Raw genomic sequence first — 20025 nt, forward strand, 5'->3', positions numbered from 1 at the left:
GCGCTTAGCCTGTACGTGGCTGGCACGGGGTCAGCTTCGGCTCCGGGAGCCACCGGCCGCGATTTGACGGGCTCGGCGTCGGGAGGGGCTGAGGTGTCGGAGCCAGGCGTGGCTCCGAGGGCGTCCGGCCACGATTTGACGGGCTCGGCGCTGGGAGAGGCCGGGGCGCTGGGACCAGCCTGGGCTCCGTGGGCGTTCGGCCGCGACTTGACGGGCTTGGCGCTAGGAGAGACTGAGGCATCGGAGCCATGCGTGGCTCCGGAGGCGTCCGGCCACGACTTGACGGGCACGGCGCCAGGAGAGGCTGATTCCTGGGGGTTGAGCGTGGCTCCGGGTGCAGCAGACCGCGACTTGACGGGCCTGGACTCGGACTTGGCCGGTTGAATTGCTGGGGGCCCCAGGTAGAGGGGGCCAGGTGGACACGGCTGGCCGTTGATGAAGGTATCGGCGGAGAAGATCGGCTCTGGAGGGCTGGAAATCTCGGGAAACGTCGTTGGCAGGTTCTCTAGAGGCACCTTTGGCACTGGGGGTAACCCCATGGCTAGCAGGTTGGTCCCCCTATGGGCGTTTAGCGCAGCATCCACCCAGTGCGTGCCTTTCTCAACTACACGCGGCTGCTCTGGCAGTGGGCCTGGCAGAGGCCCCTCGTAACTCAACTCTCTCTCGGCTGTCTCCCGGTCGATGGGGACGCCACGGAGTGGGATGAACTCCCCACGCACCCACAAGCAGGGGGGTTGCATGTCGAAACAGAGCCTAGTTCCGAACTCCTTGAGAAAATACCCTCCTAGGTTCAGAGGGTGTGAGAGATTCCGTACCACAGTCACGTGGTATAGATGGAGTATAAGAGTGTGTGAAACTGCCATATATAATTCATATAATTTTCCGATTACCTGGAGAGGCTGACCTTCCTCGTTAGCAGTCAGGATTTGGGTGTTGTCTGGAACCAACATGCGTTGCACGCCCATTGCGTGCATGAGGTGTTCAGAAATGACAGCAGACCCTGGTACACGGTTGCCGGAATCGACCATGGCATCAACCTGTACGTGCTGGGTAGGGTCAGGAGTAGGAAACCTCACCCTGACGTGGCAGGGGAAGTGGAGGTCCTGCCCTTGAGACAGGGGGGCCTCCCGCGGATCTTGGACAAAGTAGCTTCGGACAAAGTAGCTTCGGACAAAGTAGCTTCAGGACAAAGTAGCTTCCGGACAAAGTAGCTTCCGGACATTTACTTAAGAAAAGTAGCTTCCTTAGAAAAATAGAATAAACCTCCTAAACGACAAACCTCCTAATGCGACATCTTTTAAGTAAAACCCCCTAAAAACTTTTCAAGTGATATCACATTTATTAAGTGTGAGGTAAGGGTCGATATTTTTAATGCAAGGTTGTATCGGGTTCGAAACCATGCCGTTGGGTAGCCAACACAGACTTTGGGACAACTGTCGGACGGATTTTTAAATTTCACCCTGTAGACAAAGTTATTCAAGAAAGAAATTTCGGTTTTGAATTTCGTCCCTGTGTGTTTTATCGCCATATTGGATTTTATTGTTCAACTTTTTTAACAGCAGTGGTGGATTTTATCCTTAAATTTGGAAGATTTTTTTATTTAATAACTTTTGAAAAATTTTAGGACGTTTTACTTGAGAAATGTCTACACAGAAAGAGAGACATAGAAAAAGGCATAAAGACAGACATAAAGACAGACAAATAGACAGACAAAATGACAGACAGACAGACAGAAAGGCGGACAGAAATTGTAAAAATTTTAAAAAATGTTAAAACGAATTAAAAATTATAAAAAAAATCGCCGAACCCTTTTTAGTAAAATCCACGATCCACTTTTTGTTAAAATTGTTAAAGTTTTGTTTGCTTTCAATAAAATTAGAAGTTAATGTACATTAAACATTCTTACATAGGTTAGGTTAGGTTAGGTTATAGGCAAGGGGGCCGAGCGCCCGTGGCTAGGCAGGCCAGGGGGCCGAGCGCTGCGGCCATAACCTTTATTACTATTAGAAGCTACTTTTCTTAAGTAAATGTCCGGAAGCTACTTTGTCCGGAAGCTACTTTGTCCTGAAGCTACTTTGTCCGAAGCTACTTTGTCCGAAGCTACTTTGTCCGAAGCTACTTTGTCCAAGATCCCCTCCCGCTCGGCTGGGGTCGGCAGAAACTTCGGCGGTGGCCGAACCGCAGCTATGGTAGTATCGCTTACCATGGTGTGTAGACCGCTGGTGGTGGCTTAGACTGTAGCTTCGAATCACTAGAGCTTATCAATTATCACTGGGTCAACAATTTTATATTTCTTTTTATCACTTGGTTGACATTTATACACACTTATGTGTAGTTATCACTAGGAGCTCTAGGTGTGATTCTGGAAGCACTGGCAGCAGGGGAATGTCCGTCCTGCAAGGGTCAGATGGATGGCGGCGGCAGGGAATGTCCCGTCCTGCAGCGCCGCTGGTTCGAATCCCGAAAGATGGCGGCAGGGAATGGCCCTTCCTGCAGCGCCTCGGGTTCGAATCCTGGGAGGCAGCGGCAGGGAATGTCCCGTCCTGCCGTGCCTTTAGCTCAAATTCTGCTATCCGTCGCAGTAGCAGGCCTTACTTGTGTGCTGAAGCTTCGCAGCCACACATTGCCTTCTCAGGGAGACCAGCACTTAGCTGTCCGTCTCGTAGGTTTGGCCTGGGTGTCCTGGGGCTTGTCCCAGCTACACTTGCCAATTTAGACTCAGTTTTGTAGCCGTCTGAGCTAAATTATCCGATTACCGTGGCTGCACACCTAGCGCTACTCCTACACGGTACGGAAAAAACGCCATAAACTGGCGCTTTTAGCAGGCTAAATCTGCTTGCCGTAGGCCAGAGGCCTACATAATGCGTTCAAATGATGGAAAATCGACCTAAAAAGGCCGTCTCACGGGTCAGTTGGCTTCTCAGTTGGCAGCTGACTGTCCCCTTACTTGCAAAAGGGTCCAATCAGAGGTAGAATAGGCTAATTTCTGTAGGGCTCGATTGAAACACGCTGACACCAAGATGTGGTAAGCCGAAGCGTTTCAGCTCACCGGTTGCGAGTTCGAATCCAACGAGCCCTAGCCTTGAAGTATTCTACCAAAACAAACTAGCAGGATTTAGTCATACAGAAATTATATATTTAACTGAATAATATTTACAATGAATGTTTACTATATATATACAACAGATTATAACAATAGGTTAGGTTTGAAGGGGGTGTGGGACACAAGGGCTTAGCCCACGGCGGTAGACAGTCTGTGGGGGTAGCTGTGGTAAAAGGGGAGGCAGCGCCTCCCGGTTGTATAATTGCGTGAGGGGCGCGTGATAGCTGCGTGTCCGTGCCCCTCCCCATATTTAGCCAGGCCAGTTTGACCGCTGGACAGCGGGGTCACCGGCGGTCATGAGGTAAATGGTGATATAATGGGATTAGTGCAGAAGGCTTGTTATGATAAGTCACTGCGTAGCAATTCTGTAAACTGCCCGTCCGTCTGTTGCCGTATTACCACACAAGTATCTATGAAGTTGATTAAAAAGATTTGAGACTAATAAAGCAAATAAGTACCCAAAGTCTATAAATATAAAATTATAAAATATTTAAATTGTTAGTAAATGTTTATGATTCAAAAATAATTAATCTTGTGCATTAATACCTATATTGTGTATCAATTATGTTTTATATTTCAGATGACTGTCTTTGATAGCTAAGTGAGCTAAATAATTCCTGTTATACGAAGAGCATTTTGTTTCTAGCATAAAACCTGTTGGCTGTCTGTCACAACATGACTCGTAACCCCAAATGGTCATGACAATAAGTCTTAATTAATGTTATGAGTAAAATATGTTATTCTAAATATAAAACAAGGAGATTTGCACATTAAACAGAAAACTTTTATGAATAAATATGAATTTTGAATACCAAGTACAGCAGTAAAGGGGTATCTTCCAGGTTTAGCATCTTCTCCACCTATTTAAAATATTTCAATAGAATTAAAGTTACAAAATTATGCAGGTAATAGTTATTTCTTGCATCGTATATACAGCCTTTAAACAGCTTTTTGCGGATATAAAATATACAATTATAAGATTGAAACCAATCTTTTATCCCCAAGATGCCAAAGGCACAAGTTAAAAAAAGTGATTTTAATCTTATTATTTTACATAATTATATTCGTAGAAAACTGGATATGATACTATGCTAGACATAATTTTTTTGTATTAGAGAAATTGATATGAGAAAATTGATTAATATTTTCGATAAGCAATTAATTTGTTTCTTTACCAACAATGTTTGATGAATCTAAGAATTGTCCACATTTGTGATCTTCAACTCTGTAAAAATGTTTTATAATCAAAGATTATAATTTTGATTTTTAAAATATTTAATTTGTACACTTCATTTTATTGTAAAACTTGTTTAACATACCTTGGAAGGTAAGCTGGTGAATTTTCATCATTTTGGTCATTATTTGCAACCTGTTTTTTATTTTATATTACACTTAATTTTTATTCTTAACATAAAATTGACAATTATCATTTATCAAACATTGTTCTAAAGGTTTTGTGTATGAGAAAATTTCTCATCTAGTTATCAAACATTAACATTTCTAAGCACCTTTTGCTAAACTGATCAACCACAAACGTTCTATTAACAAAAATGTCAAGGATTTATGTCTTGATTTTGCGGCATTTTGGGAGAAACAAATGGAAAAACTGGGAAAATCTGAAACTTATTTTGTTATAATGTTACTAGGATTATCTAACTTGTCATATATAGTTTTTAAAAAATTACCAACTATTCATTATTAATTTTATGACATAATATTGTCAATTCATGTTTTAAAAGCGTTGTAATTAAGTAAAAAAGATCTTCTTTGAATTCATAATATTCACCTTACTGTTTCCAAAGGGTTATTTTAATGATAATTCCTTTTTTATTGGGTTGGACAATAAATAACCCACATAGGAGATTTAGATTAAACCTTTATCAGACTGTTAATAAAGAAATATCGCACCTGTATTATTTACAAATTTGTAATTAAAGTTTGATAGATGGGCCAACTGAAGTTATAAGATAATAATAATTTTTATTTAGCTTTGTTATTGTATTTTATATTATATAAGAAGTATTGCTTATTCTTTCAATTTTTAAGTAACTATACATTGGTTTAAAACAAGCTATATATTAAAAGTTAGCTTATCTGTTAGGAAAAATAGAGTAATATGTAAAAATTTTAGTTTAAGCTATAGAAGGAAAAAAACAATTAACTGCACATCTATGTATATACACTAGAAAAATTTCTTCCAATCTTGGCATTAGTAAGAATTAGCAGAAAAAGCCGTTTTCTAAGGAAACAAGAGCCCGGTTTGTTTTATCTTTGAGATATTATGGATGAGATGAGGTTAAGGTTTGATAATCAGATGAAAATTGTTTTGTGCACACTCCCTTTAAACAAAAAAAAACATTTACTCTTACAGGAAATTCCGGAGAGTTTATTGGTGGGTTTCCTTCCGGACAGCAAAATGTACCCCTTAAAAGAAATATTCAAAATACAATGAACTAGTTAGAAATAATTGGCATTGAATGAGTTATGAATTGGATACCTGGATTCTCCACACTGTTTAGATTCAACATATGATCTTGTTACCCTAAATTATTAAAGATAGCAAACCCAAATTAAAGTCAAAATCTAATTAATATTTTGTATAGGAATATTTTTATGATTTTACTTTGGTATATACTTCATTTGACATTGTTAATAAACTCCAAAAAGATTTAATGCAAACACCACGGAATCAACCTTCCCACTCAAAATTATTTTTTAGCTATGATATTTATAACAGAGAAAGAAATTTTTTTGAGATTAATTAATCATAGACCAATGTAAAAACTTACTCTCCATTCTGGAATTGTTTAATAAGGGAAGGACAATTCTTACATGTTTCACCATCTTTACATTCCTATAAAAAATATATTTATGATGCAATATATTTTTAAATTCCTATTGAAGTTGATAAAATAAAAATATGTCAAAATAAATTAGATTTAGGTCATAAATTGTAGGAATTGTATTTAAAGGGACTGTGCACAAAAAATTTCTCATCATTTTATCAAACCTGAAATCATCTCATTCTTATGATCTCAAAAAAAAGGCAAAACGGGCTCTCATTTGCTTATAAAACGGCCTTTTCCGCCGATTTTTAATAACTCCAAGGTTAGGAAATTTTTTTTTTTTTGAGTACATAATTGTCTTTTTTTCCTTCTATAGCTGAAACTAAACTTTTTAACATAGTTCTCTATTATTCTAAGGTTAAGTCAGCTTTTAACATAAGCTTTGCTTTAATTCAATTTTTAGTTACTTTGAATAATTGAAATAAGCAATATTTTTTTTTATAAATAGTCTTATAAAAGTGTAATCTAAATCTCCTTATAAGTTGGTTATTTATTGTCCGACGCAATACAAAAGGATATTATCATTTTAAATAACCTCTGAGATTCATTCCTTTGTAGACAGTGAAGTATTCTTTGGTCAATAATACAAATTTGAAATAGATCTTTATTACCTAATTACTATTTTATTAAAACATGAATTGGCAATTTTACGTCATAAAATAAATCCTTAACAGTAGGTAAATTGTTTTAAATATATATCAAGTTAAATATCCCCGGAAACATTATAATAAACAAAAACAATCAAATTTTCTCATGCCATTTTTCCCTCCCGAAATACCATCATAATTCATCGATATTTTTGTCTATAGGACGTATTTGGTTGATTAGTATAGTGAAAGGTGCTTAGAAAATGTTATGAATCAATATCAGATGAGAAATTTTTACATACACACTCCCTTTAATATATGATTTGTAATAGGCAAGTTACTTTATAACACATGTATAGTCTCAACTTTGACTTTGACCAAAAAAGACCCAATATCAGTTAAATATTTGAAAAACCAAATTAGAAATTGTAAATAATTAAATATCTTATAATATCTTTTGCACCGCTGCATAAATTGAATGAATAGTGGTTAAAATATTATAATACAATTACAAAGCTATTAAAATATAATTAATAGATAAGTTTTACATAATATTAAGAAACACTGGACTAAAAAGATAGATCAGATACTTTACCTCTTTTGCTGGTTTGCAACATGTAAATCCACTAGAAGTTTAAATAATAATAAACTTTAGCTAATTTCTTATATTCAAGGAGGCAGATTAAAAGGAGAGAAAATAATATTGCCCTTCCATCCACCCCCATTGGTTCTCTTGTTAATTGTTAGCTTAAAAAACTGATAGGGTTTGATACTTTATCTTGATTGAGTTGTGTAAAACAGTGTTCAAATTTAAGAATAAATAATAAGTGTGCCTTCAAAATCTTTTTTTTGTACAAGGTTTTATGTCAACTAATATCTTTTGAGTTTCCTTTTAATTTAATTATTGATATTAAAAAGATTTTAGATTTTCTAGAAACATATTATTTAAATTTCCTAGATTTAGTGCTTCTACATTGGTCATCTACTAGTTGTGATCTGGTTAATCTGAAGAAAATAAATTATATAAAAAGAAACAGACATATGTCTACTTGAAATAAATCCAATATATCTTTGACGATGGAAATTTGAAACCCACGGGTCAATATTTCTCAGATATTCCCCCTATCTACGAACGGTCCAAAGTCGTTGATAATAATTAGGGAAAGGGTTGAAAATGGACATGAAACAGAAATATTAAAATCTTTTCTAAATTTTTACGATCCTGAAAGTTAATATTTACTGATATTTTCCAATAAATTTTTTCGTTCCGTCAAAATTTGGAAAAATAGCCAATATAGCTGTCTAGAAAGAACACGAAACCTCTACACCTAATATTTTCTCAGTGTTTTTTTTTACTTTTTATACAAATTTTTTTTAAAAATTAAATATTGATGAGTTTTTTATTTTTATAGAATGAATTATAAAAAAAATAATATTGGTTGATTGGTTTTTGCGATATCAGAACCCAGAACCATATCAGTTTTACTTTTAAACAATTCAATAAATATGAAAACTTTAAAAATTAAATATTGATGAGTTTTTTTTTATTTTTTTAGAATGAATTATAAAAAAATAATATTGGTTGATTGGTTTTTGTGATATCAGAACCATATCAGTTTTACTTGTAAACAATTCAATAAATATGAAAACTTAGATATAAAATTTGTATAATAGATAAGACTTTTAAATAATTTATTCTCCCCTTTCTTTATTCCAAAAATCTCGATTTTTCTTTCATTGTCATATCCTAGTATTTATTATGTGTATTTGTATTGTCGTGTGAGTATGTGAGAGGGTTGTAAAGTACACCTTAGGAGATAAGACAATGGATGATAATCTTGTTATCCTTGTTTAGATTACATTTAAAAGGACTCTCCACAGAAAAATCAACTTTGGATTTTTGAAAATCTAACCTGAAACTATTATTCTCTGTTCAATTTTAGGCATTTTTTGTTTTTGTGGCATCGTGATCGAAGCCCTTTGAAAATTTTGTCCGCCGCCTATTTGTACTGCCGCTATAACAATATATACTACACTTTCCTCCACTCAATATATGTTCGCCGCTAAAGAACATTTGCTCCATTGCAACCAGCCGCTCTACGATTTATCCTCTTCCTTGACTGGACAATCCTACCGCCTCCATTTTGTGTTCGCCTCCGCCAAATATAACTATCTTTTGCCGCAGTTGCCGCATTCATCGCCCTTCTCCGCCGCTACTCCGCTATACATTGCGTACGTAGCTATACACAACACCCCCAGCCTCCATTTAATTTCTGAACAAGGGAGAGGGGAGCATGTATTAAAAAGCGACGTACAGCGGAGTAGCGGCGGAGAAGGGCGATGAATGCGGCAACGGCGGCAAAAATAGAAGCTAAAAATCACTAAAGCAGCACAAATTAAATGGCGGGAGGATTCACTTAAAGGAGGTAAAAAATTTCAAAGGGCTATTGCGATGCCACAAAAACAAAAAATGCCTAAAATTGAACAGAGAATAATAATTTCAGGTTAGATTTTCAAAAATCCAAAGTTGATTTTTCTGTGGAGAGTCCTTTTAATAGATGCCTATTGATTATAGGACATGTCAAAACATAAATACAAGGATATTTTAATTGGTTGGTTAAATTATTAACTTTTTATCTAACATTGGCTCAAATAAAAGTAAAATTTATTTTTTTAAAGCGAAGCTTTTCTATAATTAGGGTCGGTCGGTCCGTCCCTCCGTACGTCCGTTTAAGATAGATAGCTTTTATTTATTCATTAATTTAGAATTAACCGAACGCTAAGCAAGATAGATAAATTACCATCCCCCCCCCTCTCCCTCACATAGCTGTTAAGACTTAAGATTTTTTGTTTCAGGCTTTCAGCGTATCTACTCTATAATAATCCACCTTCCAAAGTTCCAACACCCTACATTCTCCAACCCTCCACCCTGCTTACTGTCTTCTACATTTCAACTCAACCATATATCAAACTTGCTAATATCATAAAGTGAAAGAAAAGTTAAAAAATAAACCACCAATAACCATTAAATAATGTATTAATCATTCTAACTCAAGTAATATGTACTAATTTAACCTAACATACTAACAAAACAATAATCATAACTTTTTTTACTTTAATGAAATAAATATTCTAAATAAATAAATAAACTATGTTGACTTAAATAAAATGAAAATAAATATTTTTATTTTATTTGGATTGGAGTTAGTTTTGTAAATTGTAACGTTTTGTCCTTGTTCTCTAAGGTCTCATATTTCTTGTATGATGAGTTGACCCTTAGCTTTATGAGGTCATAAATGTTTCCCCCCCCCCCAAAAAAAAAACAACGCTGAATCGATAATAATTTATTACACTAGTGTAGTCTCACCCCTCCCCTATTTAAGAAATGTTGTCGATATATATATGCTAATGATATTGATTCACCCCTACCTCGCCCCCCCTAGTTTGAAGGTTGACCGTTACGATACAAATATTGACCCCTCCCCTCCCCCCCCCCCCACCCAAGAAATAACAATTCAAAACATATGGAAAATAGGAATTAGCGAAGCTTTTCTATAATTTGTGTTGGTTATAGACGTCAGTCTGTTCATCATTAATATGTTAGTATTACTATTTTATATAATTTATAGACAGAATACTTACTTATAATTTTGATTATACTTATGCATTTATGTTAATGTTCCCCCCCCCCCCCCCCCCAAGAAATAACAAAACAAAACATATGGAAAATTCAAAATACTAGGAATTAGCGAAGCTTTTCTATAATTTGTGTTGGTTATAGACGTCAGTCTGTTCATCATTAATATGTTAGTATTTATATAATTTATAGACAGAATACTTACTTATAATTTTGATTATACTTATGCATTTATGTTAATGTTTTGCTTTAATGGATATTGTCATCCTTGTTAAAAATTTTTCACACATCCCAACACTTGATATTGACCCCTCCCCTCCCCCCCCCCCCACCCAAGAAATAACAAAACAAAACTTATGGAAAATACTAGGAATTAGCGAAGCTTTTCTATAATTTGTGTTGGTTATAGACGTCAGTCTGTTCATCATTAATATGTTAGTATTTTATATAATTTATAGACAGAATACTTACTTATAATTTTGATTATACTTATGCATTTATGTTAATGTTTTGCTTTAATGGATATTGTCATCCTTGTTAAAAATATTTCACACATCCCAACACTTCATATTTGAAGATATCTATAATATTATTAATCTTAATAATTTCTTGGAAACCGACAACAAAGAAAAATAGTAAAAATGGTGGTAAAAATGTAAATTGGTAGGGGGTAATGATTTCCTTGAAATTTCAATTGCTTACGGACCTTTGAAGTGTGTAAGTACATAAAATACTAAAAACAACCTACTTTGATGAAAGACACCCAGTAGACTGAGAATGTATGAAAGTTTAAAAAGTACAAGACCATATGATCTCTTTAGGAAAAGTTTTGCAATATAGCTTCGAAACCGATTAATATACGCTGGATTATAACAGGTTCCATGCTGAAAAATCATTTATAGCATCGTATTACAGACAATTTTCCATGCATATTAAAATAAAAATCATAAAATCAATACCAGGTTTGTTAGCCCGGGCTTTAATGGTTTTAATCATTTAATTTTAATATCAGCGGAAAGCTGTCTAAAGTACGATGCGATAAATAACTACTATCAATTTTGACTTAACCCATTTGTAAATAATATATACTGTAGAAAATTGGAGCCCTAGTTAATCCGCCATCCCTTTTTTACCATAAAATAGCTATAAAGGTCAAAAGAAAAACATTAACTTAATTCAGTCTAAAAACGGAAAAAGTTTTTCCGAAAAACAAGTCTTTTCAAGATTCAATTATCCCTAATCGTCTAAAGATTCCTCAATTAATTGATCCACATTTCATATCAGAAGTAAAACAGACATGCTATTAATCTTAAAAATTAAGAATTGCTATGTTTTTTACGATTATGCCAAAGTTTTACAGGAATCCTCATTCAAGGTTAGTATTTGATAGAACAATTAACGATCAGAGACATTCAATACGGATGGGTTATAGAGTAGTTTTGCAACCAATGCAATAAAAAGTATCTATTGGCCCTTTTTAGGTCATAATATTTTGTTAATGAAATTATTGGCTAAGAAAAGAAAAATGCACTAGTTTTATCTTTTAGCTGTTTCGTTAGTTTTCTTATATTAAGGTATAACAATTGATTTTTTTAGATTAAAATCTTAAAATTTTTAAGGGGGTAGTAAGGTTGGAACAGGATTGGATTGTACAAATTAACAGTGTACAAATTAACAGTGTCCAAATTTTTACACCATTGAGTTTATTTGCAAAAGGGATAATTACATATTCTTGAATTTTATCTATACTGTAAAGAAAAATGATGTATGTCTATCCGTTTGTTCATCCATTAAGATAACTCTAACCACTGTATCACTTTGAAGGTTTTAAGCTATTTTCACTCACGAAAAAAGGGGCTAGAACCTCCCCCCCCCCCACACAAAAGCAGTAAAAGGAACGTAGAAGAATAAGTGCTACCCATGATGTAATGTATCTGAAATTGATTAAGGGGTTTACCCCCAACCTTTCTTGATACCAAGCCCCTAGGGTAAAAGCCACTGGTAATAAATAAAACAAAATTGTACTGTTATACTCATACAATTACAGCCTTTGAAATTAGTCAAAGTTAAACCATTTTTTATCTGTGTCAATTGCACTACTTGAGTCTTTTATTTCTCATTACTTTTGTAACAAAGGGTGGGGATAAGACAATGAACGTTAAATTGATGTACTGTACATCACAAATTATGATAAACAAAATCACCTTTTCTTCTTCTTTCTCATTACTTTTGTAACAAAGGGTTGGGGGATAAGACAATGAACGTTAAATTGATGTACTGTACATCACAAATTATGATACACAAAATACCCCCTTCTAAATATTACAATTACAGGTTGAAACGTTTGGGCACTAAACCTAATAAACCAAATAATCAAAATTCAATAGAATTCCCCACAGCATAGACGTCCAAGGGGGGGGGGAGGGGGTAAAGGGTTGATTACCCCCCCCCCTCCCAAATGAATTTGGTGGTGCCGTAGGCACCCCCAAAATTTTGAATTTTCAATTTTTACCCCCCCCCCCCAAATAAAAAAAATGCCTCTATGAAATGAAGATTACGCCCCCCCCAAATTTTTATTTTCTAAATTTTACCCCCCCCCTAAAATAAAAAAGCTTGGACGCCCCTGCCCCAAAGTTATTAAGCCAACAAATAAGAAAACATTACTACAAATCTTTGGGGACTAGTGTAAGAACAGCCCAAAATCCCCTTCTTCTCTGTTACTTGATTCTGTTATTTATCATTACTTTTGTAAGGAAGGGTAGGGGATATGACAATGGAGGATAAATTGATGCACATCCCAAATTATAACGAAGCCAAATCTGTCCTACTTTTGATTCCTGTGACCTTATAAAAATGAGGGAGATGAGAGGAGAAGTGGGAACGAAAACCTCTAAAAAAGAGATAGATAATCCCAAATTTTTGTGACGTCACAAGAATCAAAAGTAGGGCAGATTTGGCTTCGTCCAAATTATGATAAACAAAATCAGCCCCTCTGAAGATTAAAACCTTTGTTAGTACCAATCCAATCGTCCATTCTGGCCATTTTTAATTTTAATCTTGCCCCTATTGTATTTTTATGATTACTTTCAAGGTCTTTATTAATCAGATTAATTCAAGGAGGAAGGGGATATTGGATTGCAGTAATAGCTATTTATCACATCGTATTAAAGACAGCTTTCCACGGATATCGAAATGAGAAATCATAAGATTTGTAACATTTTGATTAGCCCCGAGTATTAAAAGTCCCGGGCCAACGAAACTGGTAATAATTTTATGATTTTTATGTTAATTTCGTGGAAAATTGTCTGTAATACGATGCTCTATGAATCTTCGATATGGCTGAGAACAGGTTATAATCCAGCGGATATTACTCGGTTTGGAAGCCATACTGGAATTAGATTTACTTGCTCTGAAGAAAACTACCAATCCTATTGAAAAAACTAGTGCACATCCCCGTTGAAGACGAAGAAAGTCGGGGTTTTCTTTCCCACTCCTCCTCTCCTCATTCCTCATTTTTATGACGTCAGAATCTTTTTTGATGGACTTTCTTCGTCTTCACCCCCGTTTACTAAATATGTCATAAGAATGAATACCTATATATTATTCCAGTTACCAAGCTACTGTTTTATCAGAAAAATAGCTGTCCGTCTGTTGGAGAATTCGATTCTTGTCAAAAATTGAGATTACAAAAGGTATTGTTTGTTTATTTAGCTGTAATGCTGGCGACAATCACAGAGTAGACCAAGAATATACGCAAATTAAAAAATTTGAAAATCAAATAAATATTAATAGGTTTTAAGAGTCTCTTTATTTTTTACATTTTGCTGAATAATCCATTCAAAAATATTTGTAAAACCCACGAAAACTTCATTTGTACAGAATAAATACTGTACAAAATTGGACCCTGAATTTGCCCCCCATCATAATGCTATGGGTTGAATACTAATAAGAAACCTTAGTAATAATTAACAAGGACACTAAGATACAATAGTAGCTAATCATTTTGGTTAAATTAAGGATCTTAAGGGATAGCTCAATGGACAATAAATTAAAGTACACCATAACAAAATTTAAGATCACAATTGATGGTGAAAAAATTTGTAAAAATTAAATAAAGATTTAAGCCAACGAATTTGAGATTATGCTTATAAAACTTTGGGGACCAGTATCTTATATAATCTAATCTCCAAATCCCTCCTTCCCTGCCAAAGACAGACGAACATGTTGGGTATATATTGTAGTTTTACTGTAAGATAAGTAATGTAATATTTTAATATGGATTATTTCATCTTTATAATTTCTTTATTTTGATTGAGAGAGAGAGAGAGAGAGAGAAAAATAGAAAGAGAGAGAGAGAAAAAAATAGAAAGAGAGAGAGAGGAGAGAGAGAGAGAAATAGAAAGAGAGAGAGAGGACAGTGAGTGAGAGAGAGAGAGAAAGAGAGAGATAGAGAGAGAGATAGATAGATAGATAGATAGATAGGTAGATAGATAGATAGATAGAGAGACAGATAGAGAGAGATAGAGAGAGAGAAAGAGAGAGATAAAAGAGAGAGAGAAAGAATGAATATGCATAGAGAGAAAAAAAAATAGAAAGAAGATAAAAAAGAGAAAGGGTTAAAAATAGGCGATAAAAATTTGATCAAAATATTTTTAATCAGAATTTATATGGCTGTTCACGGAGGGAGAGGACAATGGCACTAGAATTAATCTATTATGGCACATATAATTTTAACTACTAATGGCAGAATCATAGACATAAAAATTAGGGGGAAGATTTACAATTTATCACATTGTCATATCTGGGTATACCTAAATTTTTTCCCACTTACTTCATTTGCTAATGGTTTTATACAGAAAACAAGGATGACATCAACAATAAGTAGCAAAACACGTCTATTTTTCCAGAGAACAAATAGACAATGTATCAAATTATATATGAGATTTGATTTATTTAATGGAATCTTTTAAACTAAGAAAATTTACACCCTAGAAATTAAATCTCCTTTAAAGCAATATTTTAAGACAAGCGTACAAAGATAGTCATAGGTTGAATGCTTATTTTGGCCAGAGAAATCTTTACAAAATAATCAACTGCTTTTCAACAAACAGGCTGAAGCACGGACGTACGTACGGACACAGGGTAATTTTATATGTAGTACCTACACTTTTTTATACAGGAGAGTAAGGGTCATAAAATTTATGTGATTAAGATTTAACTAGAATTTATATTCTTGTTACCTCTCTCTCTCTTTTTTTTTCTCTCTCTCTCTCTCTCTCTCTCTCTCCTCTCTTATTTCTCTCTCATTTCTCTTTGTCTCTCTCTCTCTCTCTCTCTCTCTCTCTCTCTCTCAACCTCTCAAGATATGTTTTGACCATGGTAAATAATAAAAATTTGTTGGAGGAATTTTTGTGTATATATTTATCCCTGATATAAATTGAACAGCATACACCGGAAACGGATGATATCAAATAACAGGGAATCTATAAATATATTGTTACAAATACAATTACAAACTATTATAAGTTAACTTTAATATATTTCATTATCGTTATATACTTTTTTTACGTAATGCAAAATTATACTTTTTTAATATTAGGAAGAATTTTTATTTTACCCTGTAAAAAAAGCAATGAAAAAAGTAAGACGTCTAAAATGTCGTATTCTTAACAGGTAGACTTTTTGGAGTAAGGAAATTATGTCATCACATTAATTTCATAGAAAGAACCTAAAAGTCTAATATATTTAGTAAATTTTATTTCGGAATTGTTTAACGAACATACTTCATTTAAGATTGCGTGATTTATTTCAGAAATAGAAATATACAACGTAAAAATTTATTATTTTTCAAAATCTAGTATTTATTTACGAAGCACTTCGTAAATAAATATTAAGAAATTTGAATATTTAGAAAAATATAAATAGGGAGCTATTTGTGAACGAACGGAGAGGGGAATATATATCATATTCTTGAAATAGAATTCTTGGCGACGTTAATTAATATTCCCCAATTTCAATATTATCATGTCTCTAAATTCCCTTTTGATTTTTCTCGAAATACGATACGTTTAGGGTTTGGAATACTTAATATTTTAAATATGTAGTAGACACATCATTGAAAAGAAACATGACATTTTGTAATTTGTAAATTAAAAGAATAGGAATTTCATTCATTGGACAAATAATTCACTGATCCTGTGGTGGTTTTAACTTTTTAAGCTATCAAAAAATAAAAATCCCCCCCTTCCCCCCTAAACAAAAGTTTTAATCTTATTTTTTGTAAACACAAACAAGCATGATGGGTGGGGGATCCACCACCGCACAAAATGGAGAAGCCTCCATGCATTATGTAAAGAATTATGAATTCAAAATTTATGACTATGCTGCGAAAAACCTGGGTTTCATTTTGTATTTTACAAAGAATAATTTTGTTCTGAAAATTGTAAATATCTTTTAGAAAAATTCTATATAAAAGGGGGGCTTTCCATTACTTCATAGGGCGAAGCCTCTAGAGGCTAAATGGAAAAGCAACTAGTTAGGTATAAAACATTAGTTAGTTGATTTAATAAACTGTAAAATTAAATAAAAATAAAAATTCCACTTACTCTCCATTTCTAAATTTTTGTAACAAATCATTGCAGTCTGTACATTCCTCATTTGAATAACAATCTCTGGCCTAAAAATTAGGAAGAACCTGTCCTAACTTTTGTGATTTAAAAAAAATAGCTAGTCGGTGTAAATACTAGATGTAAAATGATCCATAGAATTTAGATATGCAATTGGTTTTTTTGTAGACATCTTATTTTTGAAGTAATTTAAGTTTTTTTTTTAACACAATTAAGTTGGTACTAAAACGCAACAAAAAAAAAGAAGAAAATTGCCATAATGAACAAAAATAGTAAGACCTTTAATTTGACACCTTACTTTTTAAATTTTGTTGAGTAATCATTGAAAAATCTATTTTGTTGAACCCCGGTGACTCAAAACTTTGAACTTTGGGAGCTCGTCACGAATGGGTTAAAACAAAATCACAAAAGTTATTACACGTTCTTTAGAGATGGACACTGGTGGACAGATATTAAAGTAAAACCATAGAGGGGAATGTGTTAAATAACTGTATTCCCCTATCCCAATGACCTTGTGCTGATTCTCAATTGGGTCTTTGAAAATCAACCAATAGTTTCGGGAATATTAACACAGCCGAGTAGCAAAACAATTTGCTAACTAACAAAATAGGTCATCGGAAAAGGGGGGGGGGGGGTAGAGGTATACATCTATTGTATAATAGATCTGTTGGAAAGATACCCAGTAGTAGTATTTCAGTAAGTAAACCTTCAAAAAATATTTATTATGTAAAAGGAGAAAGACGCTAAAAAAATGTGACATGTGACGTCATAAAAATGAGTGATTATCCATCTCTTTTTAGGGGGTTTCTTTCCCACTTCTCTTCTCATCTCCCTCATTTTTATGACGTCACATTGAGCGACTTTCTCTATTTGCTTTAAAATACCCTGAGAAAAATTCATTTCTACAGAATAGAATATGTGCTGTTGAATTGAACCATTAATTTGTTTGACGTCATTCAGAGGAATTTTAAAAAAGCAACAAAGCATGATGTGCATATGATTTGGTCACTTTTATCCAAATAATTTTCAATAAAAAAATACTAAAAGATAGTTTATATGATAGAAATATCCTAAAAACTATAATATATTGAGCTATTTAGCCTGAGAAAATAAGAATAGTTATTTTTTTCATCGTACTATAGACGGCTTTCTGCGGATATTGAATGTACAATTATAAGATTAAAACAAGTTTTTTTTAGCCCCGAGGTGCATAATTTTTATGATTGTACATTTTTATATTCGTAGAAAGCTGGATATATTACTATGATAGACATAGTTTTTTGTATGGATGAGAACCGGTTCCTATCCACCGGATTCGAATGAATACGAGAATATATGTTAAATATTGAAAATAAAGATACTTGTTCTTTCATCTATGAACACAAAAATCCCTTAGAACGTTAGGAAAAATAATATGATATTAATAACCACAAAAATTTTAAAAATCAGACCAAAAACACTCAAGATATGTAAATTCACAAAAAAAAACGTTTCTGAAAAGCTGCTTCAAAGCAGTCGAACAGCTATGGAGTTTATCTACTCAAATCATTTCCCCCCACAGACATAATAATCAGAGATATAGCTTTTATAGCAGCTGAGTAAATCTCAAACCTGAGTGGTTGATATTATCAACAACATTAGTATTACGTACATCATTGCTTCTCTCATCTTCTGAAACAAGAATAGTTGATTTTCTATTTTATAAATTACTAGCGGGTTCGCCCCTAGCCTCTAGGGGCTTTGCCTCGAGAGATGATAAAAAAAAGTTAAGGTAAAATTAGTACAAAAAAAATAAAAAGGAAATCTTCTGCAAAAAAAATTAAGGACCAAGGAAATCTTCTGCAAGAAAAAGGACCAAGGATATCTCCTACACAAAAAAAATGGGGGGGATTTTTTTTTTTGTTGGGTTGGGGGTTACCCGCCCCCAAGAAAATAGCCTAAAACCACCACAGGACCAGTAGGTATATTCCCTGAAGAGTAGAATCCGATCGGATCAGTGGTTACCGAGATCTTAGGCTTCAGACGGACGGACAGACGGACGGACGGACGGACGGACAGACATCATTCTACTTTGTATTATAGATATTAGGCTTTATCAAAGCGATTTAAAAAAAAAACGTTTTTATTCCTATTTTCAATAGTTATAAATCTATCTCAACCATAAATTTGTTCCTTTTAATGAGATAATTCAGCTTTGGCGGATTCTGAAGTGTGGTGGAGGAATATTAATTTGGGGTGGGGGGATACATTACCATCAGAACCCCCTTGAAATTTCCAGATAAAATGTCCCGTATTAAAATTATTTATTTAAGTAGTTTCCTCATATAATTAGAATTTGTGTAAACTCATAAAAATTAAATACAGTCTTTCCTTATTTGAAATGATTTTTTTGCATAATTTAAAATTTAATGACTCTTTACTGCCAAATATTAAACAAAATACTCAACAAAATCTCAACCATAACATTTAAAAATATTAACTACTGCTGCTTTATAACGAATAGGTATATTTCAAAGAAAAAATCTTCATTATCAATCGCATTTTTTAGTGAAGTGAATCAAGCAAATATATTAAACAAAATAATTCAGCTAGATACTTATTCAGAACCGGGTTGTAGATGTTTAATGGGAATTACAAAACATTTGTTTTCTGGTTAACATTTAAAACATAGTAAAAATGCTTTTAAGATTGATTGAAGAAAATAAAAAAAAACTCTGGGTAATAGAAAACAATAGTATAATGCCAATATAACAAGTAAAAAATAAAATAAGTTATCCCTATAAACATATTATATTCATTTGTTTTTTATAACATTTGTCACTGTTTTTGCATAAAAGTTGCTAAGCAGGTTTTACATGTTAGAAATTATTGCATGGTTAAAGATTAATATAGAAATTTATAATTCTAACTCACTTTGATATAATATATCTTTTATCTCACCAAATGTTTTGGAAAGTATTTTTATTTAGATTTTTGTTCTGTTTTATAAAAGTTTAAACAAAAAGATTTTATAAAGTTGACTATTGCCGTAAAAAATTGTTTCATGTTGATAGAAAGATGGTTTGGGAGAAACTGCTTTGTCTATCAGAAAGCAGAACTGCTTCAGATATTTGTAAAGGCAAAGCTTTTCTATAATTAGTGTCTGTACGTCCGTCCTTACGTCAGGGTTAGATCATTTCGTTGATTTATGATGCAAAAACTATTCTATCGATTACACTTATGATTC

General features: G+C 33.6%; 1 protein-coding gene across 3 annotated transcripts in view; it reads right to left on the minus strand.

The window, feature by feature from the left end:
* LOC145334640 (chymotrypsinogen A-like) overlaps positions 1-19511 on the minus strand; it is a 32441-nt gene extending 12930 nt beyond the window's left edge. Inside the window, exons 1-10 of one of the 3 annotated variants that reach the window (XM_080180175.1) lie at positions 18411-19511; positions 16779-16849; positions 7491-7541; positions 7132-7162; positions 5893-5957; positions 5601-5645; positions 5473-5527; positions 4423-4472; positions 4279-4328; positions 3916-3963 (exon numbers count right to left, since the gene is read on the minus strand). In XM_080180175.1, coding sequence (XP_080036301.1) covers positions 3916-3963; positions 4279-4328; positions 4423-4472; positions 5473-5527; positions 5601-5645; positions 5893-5957; positions 7132-7162; positions 7491-7541; positions 16779-16849; positions 18411-18467 — 523 coding nt within the window. In that variant the 5' untranslated portion in view covers positions 18468-19511. Of the gene's footprint in view, positions 1-3915; positions 3964-4278; positions 4329-4422; positions 4473-5466; positions 5528-5600; positions 5646-5892; positions 5958-7131; positions 7163-7490; positions 7542-16778; positions 16850-18410 lie in introns of all 3 variants that reach the window. The other 2 variants (XM_080180174.1, XM_080180176.1) reach the window with 2 other exon arrangements.
* Positions 19512-20025: the final 514 nt, after the last annotated feature.

The sequence above is a fragment of the Acartia tonsa genome, chromosome 12 (assembly GCF_053477335.1).
Source record: "Acartia tonsa isolate MP-2025a chromosome 12, ASM5347733v1, whole genome shotgun sequence".
In the NCBI taxonomy this organism is placed as follows: domain Eukaryota; kingdom Metazoa; phylum Arthropoda; class Copepoda; order Calanoida; family Acartiidae; genus Acartia; species Acartia tonsa.